We start from the raw sequence: 17,096 nt of genomic DNA on the forward strand, positions 1-17,096 counted from the left end.
AAAAAAGAAACTGGTATACAGCCTTCAAAAAAGCGACTCATTTGCTTATCTTAGCAGGCAGGAGTGACTACTTTGAATTGTACTTTTGTTCTGTTAGTAGGGGATATCTGTCTTTCTTCTTTGGATGGAAGGGGCTTATTAATTTTATTAAAATATTATTTGAATAGCACAGCATGCTGTCTTTCAGCAGATGATTAGAGTGGCAGTTACAGCATAGTTATTTGGAAATTGCCCCAACTTAAACATGTGATAGTGCCATCACTTTGGACATCTTTAGTGTCAGGTATGGATTTCTATCATTTCAATCATCACCGTTAATCAGCTGATTATGCTGATGCACGTGCTGTATATATATGCTTATGTATATGTACTATATATCTCAAAGTACTAGTTATTTCTTTTTTTTAAAAGTATAACCTCCTACTGTAGACTCTTACAACTTAAAGAAGGCATTATAGTGTCTTATAGGATAGGCTGGCTAATGAATGACGTTTGACAAAATAATTTATTTTGAACTCAGAACAAAACATCTATAATGATGAAAATGTGCCACCCTTTTTTTCAAATGTGTACCCTTCCTTGAAGGTGATAAATTAGCATGTCTTCCAAAAACATTTCATTCAAAGATTGCTTTCTGATCAGTTTCTACTAGCAGAGGTGCTGTGTTTGTGTAGTGAAAACAGCTACAGAGAGAAGGATGGTGAGAATGGTTGGTGGTGCTGAGGCAGGAGGACACACGGGAAAGAATGATATTGCTTTCTGTGGCAGTTCCTGGATTGTCTGCAGTAGAGCTATGGTTCCAAGTTCCCCACATCTTTCATCTCAGGACATCCTGCAGAGCTATTCCTTCTAACCAGGCAGGCAGTGATTTTCCTAATTGTCAAAGGGTCTGCAAAGTCTAGTTGGTACTTCAAATCTTTCATTTTCCTCTACCATTGCCATTTTTAGTCCAATACAGTGTTTTCTTATGACCCACGAGAAAATTATTTGTGTATGTTACTCAGTGACTTGTTCCTTTGTTTAATAGAAATGAGTTTCACTCATTGTCTTTGCCATGAACACCCTATGCTGAATTGCTGTCAGTTCAAGAAGGAGTTTGGGAGGACCTGGTTTGAAAGACAGCTAAAGACTTGTTTTCCTTACTGACCATTTTTGACTTTCTGATTAACATCTGTAGGAAGACCTTTCTATTTCCCATTTTGTGACAGATTCTCTTCTTCATCATGCTGAGTTGTAAATGAGTTGTGTACCGTGTGAGGTGATACACTATTCAGCATAAGGAAGGTTGGCAACCTGGCTGCAAAGCTCATTTTGCTTTTTTCTTTTGCATATATCCAAGTTTATGAACTCACAACAACTATTCTGAAGATCTCAGTATGCAGCAGTCTAGTGCAGACTTGTCTAATATTTGTATCTAGTTTATGTCAAGCATTATTTCCTCCTCAGTCAGTTGTGATAAATGAAATTGTATTGTTTTCTTGCTTTGTGCCTCTGTTCTGGAGGTGCAAGTATACGAGTAATCAATGCTCAGAAACAGACTCATTTTAACAGCCTGCATTCATAATCTGAAGAATAATGCAAACCAAATACACTGCCTAACCAATTCTCTTTCTCCTTCAATTGGCTCCCTGTTCTGCAAGGACATACACATGCCTCCACACAGCCAGTGTGTGTGACCTATTTGCCACCAATGTCCTATGTAACCTCTATTTTGAAGACTTGGATAGACAAAAATGAGATTTTGCTTTGCTAAGAACTGCATGCAAATAGAGTCAAGGGTTAGTTAATACTAGCTAGACAAGTTACCTAGGAGTTTTTCTGTGCATTAGTTGAGAAATATACAAATATCTTTTGTAAAACAGCCCTCCTCGGGAAATGTATTTGCTATTCTAGCAAGTACCCTTGAGGACATTCTTGTGTATGTCTGTGCCTATAGACAACATCTGTGAAAATGATTGAGGAAGAATGTTGAATTCTTCATACGGATAGGGAAATAGAACATGAGGAAGAAGGGCAGTAGTGTTTGTTCGATTAAAAAATGATGCTCTCTTTGCTACCACCTTGTTCTCTCATCCACTGCAAGTCCGAAGATTACACTTGTAATGATTTAACTGCTTAGATATGGCCTGCAATCCCCCTGAGCAATTATTTTAGCATCTGCCATGGCAAACTCAATTTGACTAACAATTGCTATAGCTCTTCATAGAATTAGTTCTGGTTCATCTAGCAATTACTCATATATATGGGTGGAATAACCATTTTTGCTACAAGCAGGTCTCCAGTCATTTTGTTGGGCATTGCCTCAGAATGGTATAAAATGTTGTGCTTATGCTAAGCCATAGTGGATCTGTTGGCTTTTTAACCTTTGTTCTGTGTCCGTTGGCAAACTGCATATCGTTTTATTTTTAGGTCATCACCTATAGGCAGAAAAAAAAACCACGTCTGATGTTGAAATTGCAGTGGTTTTTCCACATTCAGGAAGACAAGGCTTATGAAATTCGTTCTGTCAGTAGATACACAGGCTGGACTTAGAACATTTATCTCCCAGTTTTCCTTGTAATACCTAACATGTAGACATTAAATTAAGCTTTAGGAAGATGTGGGCCCGTGGGACGGTACAGTCCCGTCTCCTTCCTACTTCTGGAAGCTACTTGTCTTTATGGCTCTTCTCCTCTGGAAATTACTTTTTTCCTTCCCCTAAACTCTCCTAGTTGCTGGTTCTCATTCAGCAAGGGAAAAGCTGGTGACTCAATCAACCCAATATGCACTGCAGTGTCCCAGCTTATGCCCTCTTTATTCTGCATTTAAGGCTAAAGTAGTGCACTATGAATTGAAACATAGTCATGCATCTCCTTTGCTGACTCTGCTGCTTTTTGCTTTGCTGTTAACCCCTAGCAGGGCAGCAGATCTGGACAGCGGCAGTGCTTCTGCTGGATCCATCCAGGCTGCACATGACAGAACCCTCAGCAGAACAAAGTCAAATGAGTGATGAATGCGAGAGGAATTTCAAAAGCAGACTAAATAGGGGAGCCCTGAGTTATCTTGATAAGACACAGAAATCCTGATAAGAAGAGTTAGAATTGTCCTTACTATAGGTCTGCTGCAACAGGCTTGAAAGCACATAGTTTCATCAGCACCCAAATAATGAAGTGAAATACAGCTCAGCTACAGCTGGAACATAGGAAATTTGGGCAAGGCAGAGCATAATGCCATATTATATAAAAGAAGAAATACCTGGAAAAACAGGTTATTCATTTATGCACTTGCATTTTTTATTTTATATACTGCCTATATCAGTTCAGGAAGAAATACAGCTAGCTTGCAATTACCACCTTGAATAGCAATGAAGGCTTTCTTGTGGCAGGTAGCAAAAACATGCTTGTGTGAACATTGGTCTAGTATGGAGTTAGCAGTGCCAGTCATTTTGCAGTGCTTTGTTTGTTGTTTTTGTGGGATTTTTTGTTTGTTTGTTTTTTGTTTTTTGAATAGTGCTTCTTTTGGGATGTCCTGTATATGAGGGCTAAGTACAATCTCAATATACTTCAAGTCTGGAGCAAATTTGTTGGGAGGTTGCAAATGAGTGCCTCCAGCCCATGTTCTCTGGCTGCATTTACTCTCAGAATCGGCTTCCTGAGCTAAGAGAAGCTGTGGTAGTTCACAGCTTCAGTAGTGATGAATTTTGTATGCCCTTAGAAATTCAGCAATTTGGAAAAGTCATTGAGAGAACAACACCCTGTGGGAAGGGCCCAGAGTGCAACTCCTCAGGTGAAGGGAAGCAAGGGTCTTGTTAGTCCCTTTTATGTACCAACAAGAGGAATTTGTCTTCCATGAAAGCTAGAAAAGCCTTTCTGACAGAACATTTTCTTTAGAATCATAGAATCATAGAATTACTCAGGTTGGAAAAGACCTTGAAGATCATCAAGTCCAACCGCAGCCTAACCAGTAGCCTATCTCTTAAAAAACAACCACAAAACAATACCACAACAACAAACCTCTGCTAAATCATATCCCTGAGTACCACATCCAAGCGGCTCTTAAACACATCCAGGGATGGCGATTCAACCACCTCCTTGGGGAGCCTATTCCAGTACCTAACCACCCTTTCTGTAAAGAAGTTCTTTCTAATATCCAACCTAAACTTGCCCTGGCGCAACTTGAGGCCATTTCCCCTCGTCCTGTCACAAGTCAGTAGTGAGAATAGACCTGCCCCACTCTCACTGTAAGAACCTTTCAGGTACTGGAAGACAGCAATAAGGTCTCCCCTCAGCCTCCTCTTCCTCAGACTAAACAGCCCCAGCTTCCTTAGTCTCTCCTCATAGGGCTGATTCTCCAAGCCCTTAACAAGCCTCGTTGCCCTTCTCTGGACCTGCTCCAGTACCTCCATGTCCTTCTTGTGCTGAGGTGCCCAAAACTGGACACAGTACTCGAGGTGAGGCCTCACCAATGCTGAGTACAGGGGTAGGATGACTTCCTTAGTCCTGCTCACCACACCATTCCTGATACAAGCCAGGATGCCATTGGCCTTCTTGGCCACCTGGGCACACTGCTGGCTCATATTCAGCCGACTGTCCATCAGCACACCAAGGTCCCTTTCCGTCTGGGAGCTTTCCAGCCACACCTCCCCAAGCCTGTAGGATTGCCTGGGGTTGTTATGACCAAAATGCAGGACCCGACACTTGGCCCTGTTGAAACTCATTCCATTAACCTTGGCCCATCGATCAAGTCTATCCAGGTCTCTCTGTAGTGCCCTTCTCCCCTCAGGCAGATCAACACTCCCTCCCAGCTTAGTGTCGTCTGCGAACTTACTGAGGGTGCACTCAATCCCCTCATCCAAATCATCAATGAAGATGTTAAACAGAAGCGGCCCAAGCACCGAGCCCTGGGGGACGCCACTTGTGACCGGCCGCCAACTGGATTCCACTCCATTGACCACAACTCTCTGGGCCCGGCCATCCAACCAGTTCTTCACCCAGCGGAGCGTGCACCCATCCAAACCACGGGCAGACAGCTTCTCTACCAGAATGTTATGGGGGACAGTGTCAAAGGCCTTACTGAAGTCCAGGTAGACCACGTCGACAGCCTTTCCCTCATCTACTAAGCGGGTCACCTTGTCATAGAATGAAATCAGGTTAGTCAGGCAGGATCTACCATTCATAAACCCATGCTGACTAGGCCCGATCCCATGGCTGACCTTTAGTTCGTCCATGATGATACCTGAGATTATCCTTTCCATAACCTTCCCAGGCACCGAGGTGAGACTGATGGGCCTGTAGCTGCCAGGATCATCTTTCCGGCCCTTTTTGAAGATAGGCGTCACATTTGCCAGTCTCCAATCCACCGGGACATCCCCAGTCAGCCAAGACTGCTGAAAAATTATGGACAGTGGTTTGGCGACCACATCCGCCAACTCCCTCAGAACTCTAGGGTGCAACCCATCCGGCCCCATGGACTTATAAACATTCAGCTTTCTAAGTAGATCCAGAACCATCTCATCACGGATCACGCAAGGCTCTTTTGGTTCCCCCTTCCCGTCTACCAGTGTAGGGGGCTGCGTTCCCAGGGAGTTACAAGCATAACTATTGAAGACCGAGGCAAAGAAGGTATTAAGTACCTCAGCCTTGTCCCGATCCTCAGTGACCAAGTTGCCCTCAGAATCCAACAAGGGATGGGGATTTTCCTTAGCCTTCCTCTTGGTATTGATGTGTTTATAAAAACATTTACTATTCTCCTTAACCTTAGAAGCCAAGCTCAGTTCTGGCTGTGCCTTGGCCTTCCTAATTTTCTCCCTGCACAGCCTCACTACAAACCTGTAATCCTCATAAGTAGCTCCCCCATTCTTCCAGAGACCGTAAACTCTCTTTTTGTTCTTTAGATCAAGCCAAAGGTCTCTGGTCAGCCAGCCCGGCCTCCTCACCCGTCGGCTCATCTTTCGCGATTTTGGGACAGTCAGCTCCTGCGCCTTTAGGACAATTTCCTTAAAGTATTCCCAACCTTCCTGGGCTCCCACACTCTCCAAAGATACTCCCCAGGGGGCCCTCTCAACCATAGTCCTGAGGAGGTTGAAGTCCGCCCTCCGGAAGTCCAAGGTGGCAGTTCTGCTGACTCCCCTCCGCGGTTCGACAAGGATTGAGAAATCTAGCATTTCATGATCACTTTGTCCCAGACGGCCTCCAACCTTTACATCCCTCACCAGACCATCTCTGTTAACAAACAGCAGGTCCAGAGTTTTGTTTCCCCTCGTCGGCTCCTTCACCAACTGTGTCAGGAAGTTATCTCCCACACACTCTAGGAACCTCCGAGACTGTTCCCTGTCTGCTGTATTGTAATCCCAGCAGATGTCTGGGAAGTTGAAATCCCCCACCAGAATGAGGGGGAGTGACCTTGAGACCTCCCCCAATTGCCTATAAAGCATCTCATCCACCTCATCATCCTGGGTAGGTGGCCTGTAGCAAACTCCCACAATAACATCGGTATTGTTGGCCTTGGTTTTTATTCTGATCCATAAGCTTTCAACCCTGTCATCATCATTATTGATTTCCACGCATTCACAATCTTTTTTAACATAGAGAGCTACACCACCACCTTTCCTACCTAGCCTATTTTTTTTAAAAAGTTGGTAGCCCTCAATCACTGCACTCCATGTGTGGGAGTCATTCCACCATGTTTCAGTGACGGCAACTATATCAAAATTTTCTGAACAAACAATGGCCTCCAGCTCCTCTTGTTTATTACCCATGCTGCGTGCATTAGGATAAAGGCACCTGAGCTTGGCCTCCTTGCGATCAGCAGCAGCCCTAATAGCCTTGTGACTACTATTAGGCGTTTCCACAGCCACCAGCTTAACACCAGCCCTCGTGTTTTTCCTACAAGGAGGCAAGTCATCCTCCTCCTTCACCAAGGGCCAAGACCTTAGGGGTTTAGAAGCATACCCCTCTCCTGCAAGCACAGGGACATTGCATGCAGTTTCCATTTTGGTGACCCCAGCTACTGCCCCACCCCCCTTCATAACTAGTTTAAAGCCCTCTGGATGAACCTACCCAATTCTCTCCTTAAGATCCCTTTTGACCGGTGGAACCCAAGGTCAAAAAACCCAAACCCCTGCCGGGCACACCAAGCTCGGAGCCAGGTATTGATCTGTTGGCCCATTATATTGAATCCCTCATTCTTCCCTGAAGCAGGTGGGATAGAGTTGAACACAACTTGTGCTCCCGAACCCTTTACCTGTCGCCCCAAAGCTCTGAAATCCTTTTTCAGAGTCCTCATGGAAGTTCTGCCTACCTCATCACTACCAACTTGGAACATTAATAGGGGATAGTAGTCAGAGGGGTGGACTAGAGAAGGAAGCTTCATCCTTACATCCTTAACCCGGGCACCCGGGAGGCAGCAGACCTCTCTATGTAGAGGGTCTGGCCGACATATTGGCCCTTCTGCTCCCTTCAGCGCAGAGTCACCAATAACGATGACCCGTCGTTTTTTCTTTGATGGTGATGTTCTAATGGTGGGTGAGGAACGGATGGACTTGGGGGAAAAAACTATACATAAGAACCAGTGTCATGAGAGGAGGATCCGTTGTGATATTGATTGGGCCAGTAGGGATTTTGAGGAAGTATCAAAGATATTGCCTTTCTGTTGGAAAGTTCCCCACACTCAGCCATCTAACTCAATGTCCAGATTGAAAGAGAAGCGCTCAGAGAGAATTTCCTGATATCTAATGTAATTCAGGTCAGAGATTACTGCTGGTTCTTATGTATAGTTTTGGTAAGTCTCTTATCACCTTCCTCCAATTGGATTTTATTATTTGATTCTTTTAGCCTTGACCGATCAGGGTTCAGGCTTTCTGCCAGAAAGTTTGTATGTAAATATAAACATGTAAATATTGTAGAAAATATAAAAATTGTTGTCACTTGCTTGCTATCTCTGGTCACGCTTTCCTCTTGATCAGAGCCTGTCCCATCTTGTGTGGTTTCTCATCTGTGACATTATGAAGGGAATGTGAATCACATAGTCACCTCTTCACCTTTTTATAAAGCTCACCTATTTCATAGTAAAAGGACAGGCTGCTAGACAGATAACCTTCTGAACTTTCTTCCGATAAATTTTCGACTTAATTGCCTGCCTACTTCATCTGTTAAATGCAATAAACATATGACTAGCCACAGAACCTCATCAAGAGAATTCCTTTCATGATTCCTCTCCTTGCTTTGCCAAACAGAAGAACAATCCACGCAACTTCTCCAAAGTCTGTGCATGAACCTTTACCAAAAACTCTAAGTATATATTTTCTCTCTGGCTGTGACCACCTGGATACATCTATAGTGTGTATGTGTGAGTGTATGTGCGCACATTTGTGTGCACTGAGATTGGTTATATTTAATTTAATGGTCGACGTATCTCTTGTTTTGTTCTCTTCTTCAAATGGCTAAATATGATTCCTGGTATCACTCTTGTGCACTCATTTCAGGAATTTCAACATGTGGAGAAATAGGTTGAATTAGTACAGATGTTAGGAATTGCTGATACTTTGGAACAGATCAAAATACCAACTACTCTCATCATACATCACCTGTTTGCCAAGCCTAACTTTCATCTTGGGACAAGCCAGTGAAAATGTTAGCAAGGATGCCTGAAGTTGAGCAAAGCTTGATAAGCAATTGAAGTCAAATGTGTAAGACATAAATCCTGGTGGCAAGATTTGCAGACATTGTGCTTTTCCTTTGTGGTTACTTTTAGTTCAGGAAAGTTTAGACACGTTACATCTCTGTTTCTGGTGATATGGTTGAAGGTCTTCAAGAGCTGCTCAAAACAGCTCAAAACAGGACCATCACCAACACAAAATCAGGTCAGCTGTGGTTTTGTTTTGATGAATTTTGAAATCCTGTAAGTCTGAAGGTTACGCAGCCTCTCATGCAAATTACTGACCACACATTTAAATGCAAGTTCATGTATTTCTGAGGTAGGTGCCCAAGCTGTCAGCAAAGAGCTTTCTTCATCTGAAGACCTCTCATTTTCTGATCAGTTTCAACCGTTGTTGTCACTGTTGTGATTTGCTACTGTGTGCCATGTGGTACATTTATGGACTGCAATGTTTGTTTTCCCTTATAACATGCTTTTGGATTGTTACCAGCTCTGGCACGCTTTATATTCCACATGGTTCAGGATTTGTCTGTGGATTTCTTTCTGTTTAGGCCAACTGCTGCATCACTCTTTGTTGATCCTTGTTAACCAAATTATCTCATCTTTCATAGGACAGCATAGGATTGTGGGAGTAGGTATAAGCACCAGCTGGTGCTTTGTGCATTCATTTATTCAATTTTCTTTGTAAATCTTTCCATCCAAAACCAAATTACGCTGTTACGTTAAGACTAATTACATTAGAAGCTGCTCAACATGTAATATAAAATTAAATGTTATCTCACAGCTTGATGGTACTGCACACCAGAAAAGAAGGGTGGAAAATATTAAATTAAATCAAGTTGTTACAAGCTACAGATGAATGAGGAGATGTAGTCTTAAGCACTCTTCAGTGCAGGGTAAGTTTTGCTCATGCAAATTGTCAGAATGAGATTTCTCTGCCATGGCTTATGCTTCTGATGTGCACTAGGCTATGAGATTTGCTGTTTTCCAGCATGATGTGGCTATGTTCTACACCTTTTATTACTGGAAAGATGATAGTTCTTACGTAAAACTTACATGTATCATCAGTGGCAATATGTCTCACCAGGTATTTGGGGCCTTCTTGTGCTTTTCCCTTTCTACTTTTCCCTTTCTATTCATGACTTCAAGACCCAAAAATCAAATTTTATTTAGGATTTTCATAGACAAGCTGTGGTCCACAAAGATCTGTTGGTCACTGTATCTAATAACAAATCTTACAAAACTATCAAATGACTTCAGATCTGTAAGTCCAGGGATTTGACCATGAATAGTTTCTAAGAAGGTATTTTCTAAGCATCACAGAGCTTAAATTCTCATCCAGTGAGAGCTGTGGAAGATGATGTCCATGTTGGCATTTGGAAGCTAAGAATATGCAAATCACCTGGAACGTTATGAGCAACTTTTGTCCTCATTCAAGGAATCCATTTCCCTGAACAAATCAATGTGTACAAAAGAACACTTAGGCCAAAATTAGAGATGATAAAAAATTATGTGTTTGATCTTCCCTGACATGGACTTCAGTGAATCCAAGCAGGTTTTGTTTTCATAGAATCACAACAGACTTAATTCAATGGGGCAGAGTTAAAAATATATATATTTTTAATTATAAATAAATATCTCCTTCTAAATGTATTATGAAATATTTTTGGAAAACTAAGCATGTTATATATTTGTGTTGACTTTATCTTTAAAAAAAATCAATTGTTTTAAAAAGCTGATTTTTCATCCATCTTAAAAAAAAAAAGGAAAAAAGTCATTTTTTAACTGATAAATTTCAACCAGCTTTACCAAACCCAAACTAAATAGTTAAATGCACATCACCTTGGCCTCACTCCAGTGGACACCTTAATGGATCAACTACTCTGGTGTTTTACAAGACAGAACAAGGAACCTCAACCAGTGATTTCTGCATCAGTTTCATAATTCAAATTGAACTCTTTCAAACCATTTCCCTGCCAGTCTGCATTAATGACTGCAGATAGGGTACCTACATACGTACTTTGACTTCACTGCTGATGTTAAAGACCTCTGTGTCTTGTTGCTTGGGCTCTCAGTGCAGAGGTAGCTACATGCTGCATGCTGACATCAGTCCTGTTAGTGTCATTCTCACCAGGAGGTGATATGTTTCTATGTGTGGTGCCAAGTCGTTAGTAACTCCATCTTAGTTCAGTGCCTTCATTTTTATGCTTGGGTAGTTATATACTGTTACAAGAGAAAAGGATACTTAAAAAATAATGACACCGAAACAGAACTTTATAAAGGAATTATAATATACTGCACTTTTTTTTTTTTTTTCTTTGAAATCTATGTCATCTTGAACTCCAGTGTTTCAGGTTTTGTTCTGGCTTGCAGAGTTTACTGCACATGGGGCCATACACAAGTGGTCATATCACACATAATGACTCTCTTTAAAGAGGCAAAATTACAGCAAGGTTTCTCTTCAAGAAGCCTGCTTTTACATTTAAGGCAATACATCCCGGCTGTAGAATTCAGAAGGTAACAATAGAAACCATTCTGCTTTAAAGTTGCTTCTTTTTCAAGAATACCACTGGGATAAATAAGGCTCCAAGATGATCAAGCTCAGCACTTCTTGCATCTGGTGTCTGAAGTCAGGGTAGCAATGGTTTAGAACTGAGGAAGTGCACTTGGGGAGAGCATACAATGGAGATGAAAAAGGAGTTGTCAGGGATATTTTAGGCTGGTGTTGGAAGGACTACACTAGCAAGGTTTTAATGAGGGTGAGAATCAATCGCTGCAGTGGGTAGAAGCAGTCTAACATTACATCTTGTGCTCATGGTAGAATAGGTTCATCTAGCCTCCTTGGATGGAGGCATTGCCACTGCTTTTCGTTCCAAGGTCACATCAGTTTATGGACCAGCTAACCTGCAGCTGCTGGAAACATGCCATTAAGTGGTACTTATGTCTCTCCCAGAGGTGTGATAAATACTATCAGCAGGTAGTCCCTGCATCCAGCCTCAAACAGAAAATGATGTCGAAATTTTACAATAGAGAGTTTTTTACAGGTTTTTCTATGGTTTTTGCAAGATAAGTGAGTGGGATACTTCACTAGTGGGACACAAAAGACAAGTTTCTCTGAGCAGATGCATTCACTTGAAAAGAGGGTGTGTCCTGTGGTGCTGCACCTTGGCTTTTTCTTTAGTTGTTCACTCAAACATGTACAGCATTCAAAGGGAGATAAGAAGATTTTGGATTAGAGAATAGGTCACTTGGTTCTTGATCGCCTTTAATCACAGCTGAGTGAAATTTTTCATGGGAATCTTTTTATTAAGGAAAATCAGACTTAAAATGTCCAAACTTCTCATGTGTTGACATCAGTTTCCTTTCTGTTTCTTCGTAGTGATTATAAACTGCTTTAGATACAAAATGGCACAATATTTTTTTTTAAAGAAAAAGAAAACAACAACAACAATTTGAGGGCTAAGATAACTGCTTCAAAAGTCCCACCTCCTCCCCTTTCTAAAGACTGTAAACCAAAGGAATCAAAGGAGGCATACAGGCTTTGTAAAATGAACCATTCTAAAGGAACTGAAATGATCACTTCAATTTTTCATTTCTATTAAAGTATCTGATATACTTTCATCACAGATTATAATTCTGTCTTCAGAAATTTGGAGTGGCAACGAACTAGAAATAGATTTGTTGGTGTGCTGTTTCCTGAGTCCCTTGATAGTATGAATGCATTCCTCATAATTTTTAAGCACATTTCTCAATGTAGTTGTAATCACTGTTTTTGCTCCTGCTTCCTTGAGGTGATGGGAGAGGTTTAGCATTTGAAACTATCATCATAGAAAGGTACTGGAGGATTGTCGGAACTGGTCACTCAGGGCAAGAATTTTATCTGATATGTTTCTGAACTTCTGAGCTGAAAATAATAGAATTATACACATTCACACTCCTTGAGGATTTGACCGTCAGATTTAGTCATTAAAAAGGTCTTCACATATTTATCCTACTTATGTCAGAACGTGAACTGAAAATCACTTTGGATAACTGTTTAGCACAAGCTGTCTAAAGAGCAGTCTAACTGGAGCAATCATCCATTCTGAAAGCTTGACTTGAAAATGTCGTTAGGAGCTTCCATCATGATTCTGATTCACAGATTTCCAGATCAGATGTACTCACTTTGAGATTTTTAAGAAAGGGTGGTTTGGGCTCTTTTCTCTCCTTGACTGCCAGCCTAGGAAACTCAGTAAGGAGTCTGAAAATCAGGCTGGATTGTTCTTCATTAATCTTATTGTAAATCTCAGATGTAAACGGCTCACCCTGAAACTGGGAGGGAATGAGCTCAAAGAGGGGAGATTTAAGTTAGATAGAAGGAAAAAATCTTTTACAGTGAGGGTGGTGAGGCACTGGAACAGGCTGTCCAGAGATGTGGCTGATGCCTCGTCCCTGGAGACTTTCAAGGTAAGGCTGGATCTAGCTGTGGTGTCCCTGTTCACTGCAGGGGGGCTAGACTAGATGGCCTATAGAGGTCCCTTCCAAGAATTCTATGATTCTTATGAGTTTTGAATTGTATTGCAATCTGTACTGGCTTCTTGAAATTAATGGGATCAAAAAGCAGGAAAAACACTTGACCAAACTTTTCACACGAGAAGGGGAACGAGTTGCACCTTGTTTATGATTTGCGCGTCCTTAGTACTCTTGCCAAATTCTTTCATCTTATGATCTGTATGCAATGACAAAGAAACTCGTTGGAAAGCTGAAAACATAGTCTGAAGGCTCTGCCTGCCTAATGTGCTCAGTTGTAGCTGGACAACAGGTTCAGAAGTTATCAGATAATTAATACATTTTTAAGCCCACATCGGCATCAGAGGGAACTGCAATTTTGAAGATTATGTGCTTATCTTATTATGTCTATATAAGACGGATTTGCAAGGGGACTCAAAAAAACCAACTCAAATGCATAATTTTAGAGACAAGGTTGAATCACTTCTGCCAGCTGTGGTATGTCCCTCAGTGCAGGAGTAGTCCCGCTGGCAATCGATAGGGCTACTTAGGTGCTTAATATAGGATCTGACTTCAGATTTGATGATGGAAAATAGCCCACATGTTATTTGTTAATCAGGATTTTGAATCAACTCCTTCAATATTTGGCATATTTGTTGTTTTAATAGCATTTCTCATACACATGCAGTATATTTAATCATAATACATTGCTTCAAATAAAAGCAGTATTTAAGATAATTTATTTCTCTTCATGTCACTTCAGTTCATGACTGAAAACGTTTCTTTCCAAGGTCATGAAAATCTTGTATCTGAGTCTTAGTCAACTCTAAGATTAAATGGTTGAGGAGCAGATCCTTTTACATGGGTCTCCTCCTTCCAATTTCTGATCTTTGCTGGAGCTCTGCAGTTGTGTTTCACATCTCAGTTTTGCATTTATTTCTAATAAGTATGTATTTTTGGATCAAATCCATTAGTTCATTTTCCTTGAACTGCTCTTTCCAATGCAGTTTTTACCCCCAAATTAAACATTATGCTTCTATTTTAAGCGGAACAGGTTTTGCAATCCATAAAATTAATTTTTGCTAAAAGCTTTTTGGGTACAAATATCTCTGACATGATCAAATAGCTGGGCCATTATTAAAATGTTGTCTTTTGGAAGCAGCAACACTTCCACATGGACTCTTACATAGGTTCTGTGTTTTTAATCAGCCTCTGCTTTTATAAAAGGCATGCAGTGCACAGGAGAGTGGATTCACATGTCCTTTTCTGTTCATGCACACTGGCCTGTGGGCTATAAATGGAACAAAAGGATGAACTTCAATGAGCACTTGCCAATTTGCGAGATAAACATGTGTTGATGAGTTAGAACTTTGTTAACATGCCTGAAGTAGTTTAAATAAAGACTGTGTCACATATATTTTTCTTGTTATTTTTAGAAGTCCAGCTCCGGTGCGACCTGAAACTACGCCATCATCTGGCCCTACAGAAAAGCAGGAAATGAAAGTTTCTCGTGTGAGGAAGTTAACAAGACAGTACAGCTTGTGAGTAACATATAACACTATCTTCGTGTTTTTGCCTGCTTCAGCTGTAAAAGAAGGAGATGCTAATTACTGCTCTAGCTATGCTTTCTGAAAGGCATGAGTGCAATTACATGATAATGATCTTAGGCTGATACCATTCCTTTCATCTCTGAGAATCTTAAAGCTTTTAATACTTGGTGAATTCGCCATCTCTCTGCAGTTACTAAACTGATGTGCAGCCCCTTTGCTTTTTTTTTTTTTTCTTTTCTTTTTTTTTCTTTTTTTTTTCTTTTTTTTCTTTTTTTTCTTTTTTTCTCTTTTTTTTTTCTTTTTTTTTCTTTTTTTCTCTTTTTTTTTCTTTTTTTTTCTTTTTTTTTCTTTTTTTTTTTTTTTTTGGAGCTTATTGATTAGAAATTAAAAATCTCTTTTCCACATGAAATGTCAAAAACCTGGTGTGAGTCGGAGACCGTTGCTCTGTCTGCTTCATTACAATTGCATCTGCAAAATGAGGGAAACAGTCCTTAGCTGCTGGGTGTTCAAGCTGTGCCCAGCCATTCCCTCATGAAAAGGGTGAGCTCTCTCTCTTTCTCTATGTGATTTTGTCACACGCAGAAATTACTGAGCACACTACAGCTATAGCAGCTAAGTTAGGTCTCTTATTCCTGGCAGGGATGATCTGTGCCTACAGAGATTTGGCATCCCATTTACACCCAATTCTTCTAATTTTAGAGTCTAGGGATAAACATGGAAATTAGTGTGTTGATTTGTCCTTCACATGAACCATCAAAACCATCAGAGGGTTCAGGCCATCAAAAACTCATCACTAAAACTGAAAAATTACTTAGGAGAAGAAATACAAGAATGAATCAAATTGAAGGTAGGAAGTAAGGAAGCATCTAGCCAAATCTTTACTTGTTCAAGAGACCAAGGCTAACATATGGGAATGCAGACACAGCTTGGTAAGCAGACCATGACACAGACTCTTTCACTATACATCAGCTGGTATGGCTTGAAAATGATAAGAGATGGGAATTGACCACTCAAGGGAAGAGAACTGACTTCCATCCTGTATGCTAATTCTGAAGGTAATGCATGACAGATAACTTGACAGCATTTCGTAGGAGTGGTTTCTTAAGGCCTGAAAACCTGTTGACTCACTATGCCCAGCAGATCTTAAACACCAGTAGGCTTTTTCTTGGATGATATACCATTTCTACTACCTCATCCTTTCTACAAGCCAGGAGAAGGAAGTCCCCTACATACTTCAAGATGCTTCTATTTATCATACTTTTATGTAATGCAGGGATTTCTACATAGTCAGTAAGGGATAAGGCTGTGACACTGAGAGGATTGATTATGTTATGATGCGCACATGGCAGATAATGTACAGAGCATCATCGCCGATGCTCCTCTTTGAGCACACTAATGTGCAAGAGTGAAAAACTATGTCCTATTGCAGGCATAGTCACAGGTTTTGTAAGCATACTTGGAAGATTCTTCGATTTGAGCTTTAACCTACAGGAATCGTTAAACTTGGTTCTTCAATACTACTAGATGGCCAAAATAAATAAATAAATAAATAAATAATAGAGAGAAAGAAGAAAGAGAGCAAGATTATGCCACGTAGACAATTTTAAATTACAGTATACTTCAGTGACACTTTGGATGCCAAAACAGAAGATCTTCCATGGGACCAACAAAGTAAAGTAGTAAAATAAGCTAGTTTTGAGAACAACAAGACAGTCAGAAGTCCGTTATTAACTATCTGAGAAAAAATGATTTGCCCTAGAGTAGGGTGGGTCTGGAAAAGCTGTATTTACCTGTAAATAGAAAGTGACCGCTAAAGAAGGATAAATGTTGGTAATTGGACACAGAATAATGAACATGGATATCTCAAGATAGGCAATGAAGAAGACTAATGCTCAGACTTTAAGCCAGCATGCTGATAGCTTGATAACTGATAAGACTAAAGCCTAACACTTCAGTTTGCAGATCTGAACTTCAGTTTGCAGAACTGGCAAGTTCTTGATAATTTTCCACTTCCTTATATGCAACAGAACAGCTTTACCCAGCAAGGAAGGAGAGGGTGCCAATGCGTTCCTACTGAGAGTGGGGAGCAAAAGCTGAGAAAATGTCAGCTACATGTTTCTGAAAGAGAGATTAACTAGGTCAACAACCAAAATTTGGCTTGCTGAGTTAAGAAAATGAATACGTAGTAGGGCCAACAGATTTTGCAGTCTTTCCAGAATGTAAACAATATATTATATGTGCTCTGGAGATAAATTCTAGCCTTTCCCAGAAGAAAAAAAAAGTGAACCATGAAAAAGATAATATTAATGGCCATACCTATATACCATATACCTTATATGCTATATATACATATACCATTATATATATATATATGCTATATATACATATACCATAATAAAAAAGAACATTTTGTTGTCAGCCAAA

General features: G+C 40.6%; 1 protein-coding gene across 3 annotated transcripts in view; it reads left to right on the top strand.

Moving 5' to 3' along the window:
- Positions 1 to 17,096, top strand: part of EPB41L4B (erythrocyte membrane protein band 4.1 like 4B) — a 164,887-nt gene that overhangs the window by 120,115 nt on the left and 27,676 nt on the right. For all 3 annotated transcript variants that reach the window (XM_072327651.1, XM_072327649.1, XM_072327650.1), the window contains exon 20: positions 14,559 to 14,663. In XM_072327651.1, coding sequence (XP_072183752.1) covers positions 14,559 to 14,663 — 105 coding nt within the window. The remainder of the gene's footprint in view (positions 1 to 14,558; positions 14,664 to 17,096) is intronic.

The sequence above is a fragment of the Excalfactoria chinensis genome, chromosome 2, assembly GCF_039878825.1.
Source record: "Excalfactoria chinensis isolate bCotChi1 chromosome 2, bCotChi1.hap2, whole genome shotgun sequence".
Taxonomy (NCBI): Eukaryota; Metazoa; Chordata; class Aves; order Galliformes; family Phasianidae; genus Excalfactoria; species Excalfactoria chinensis.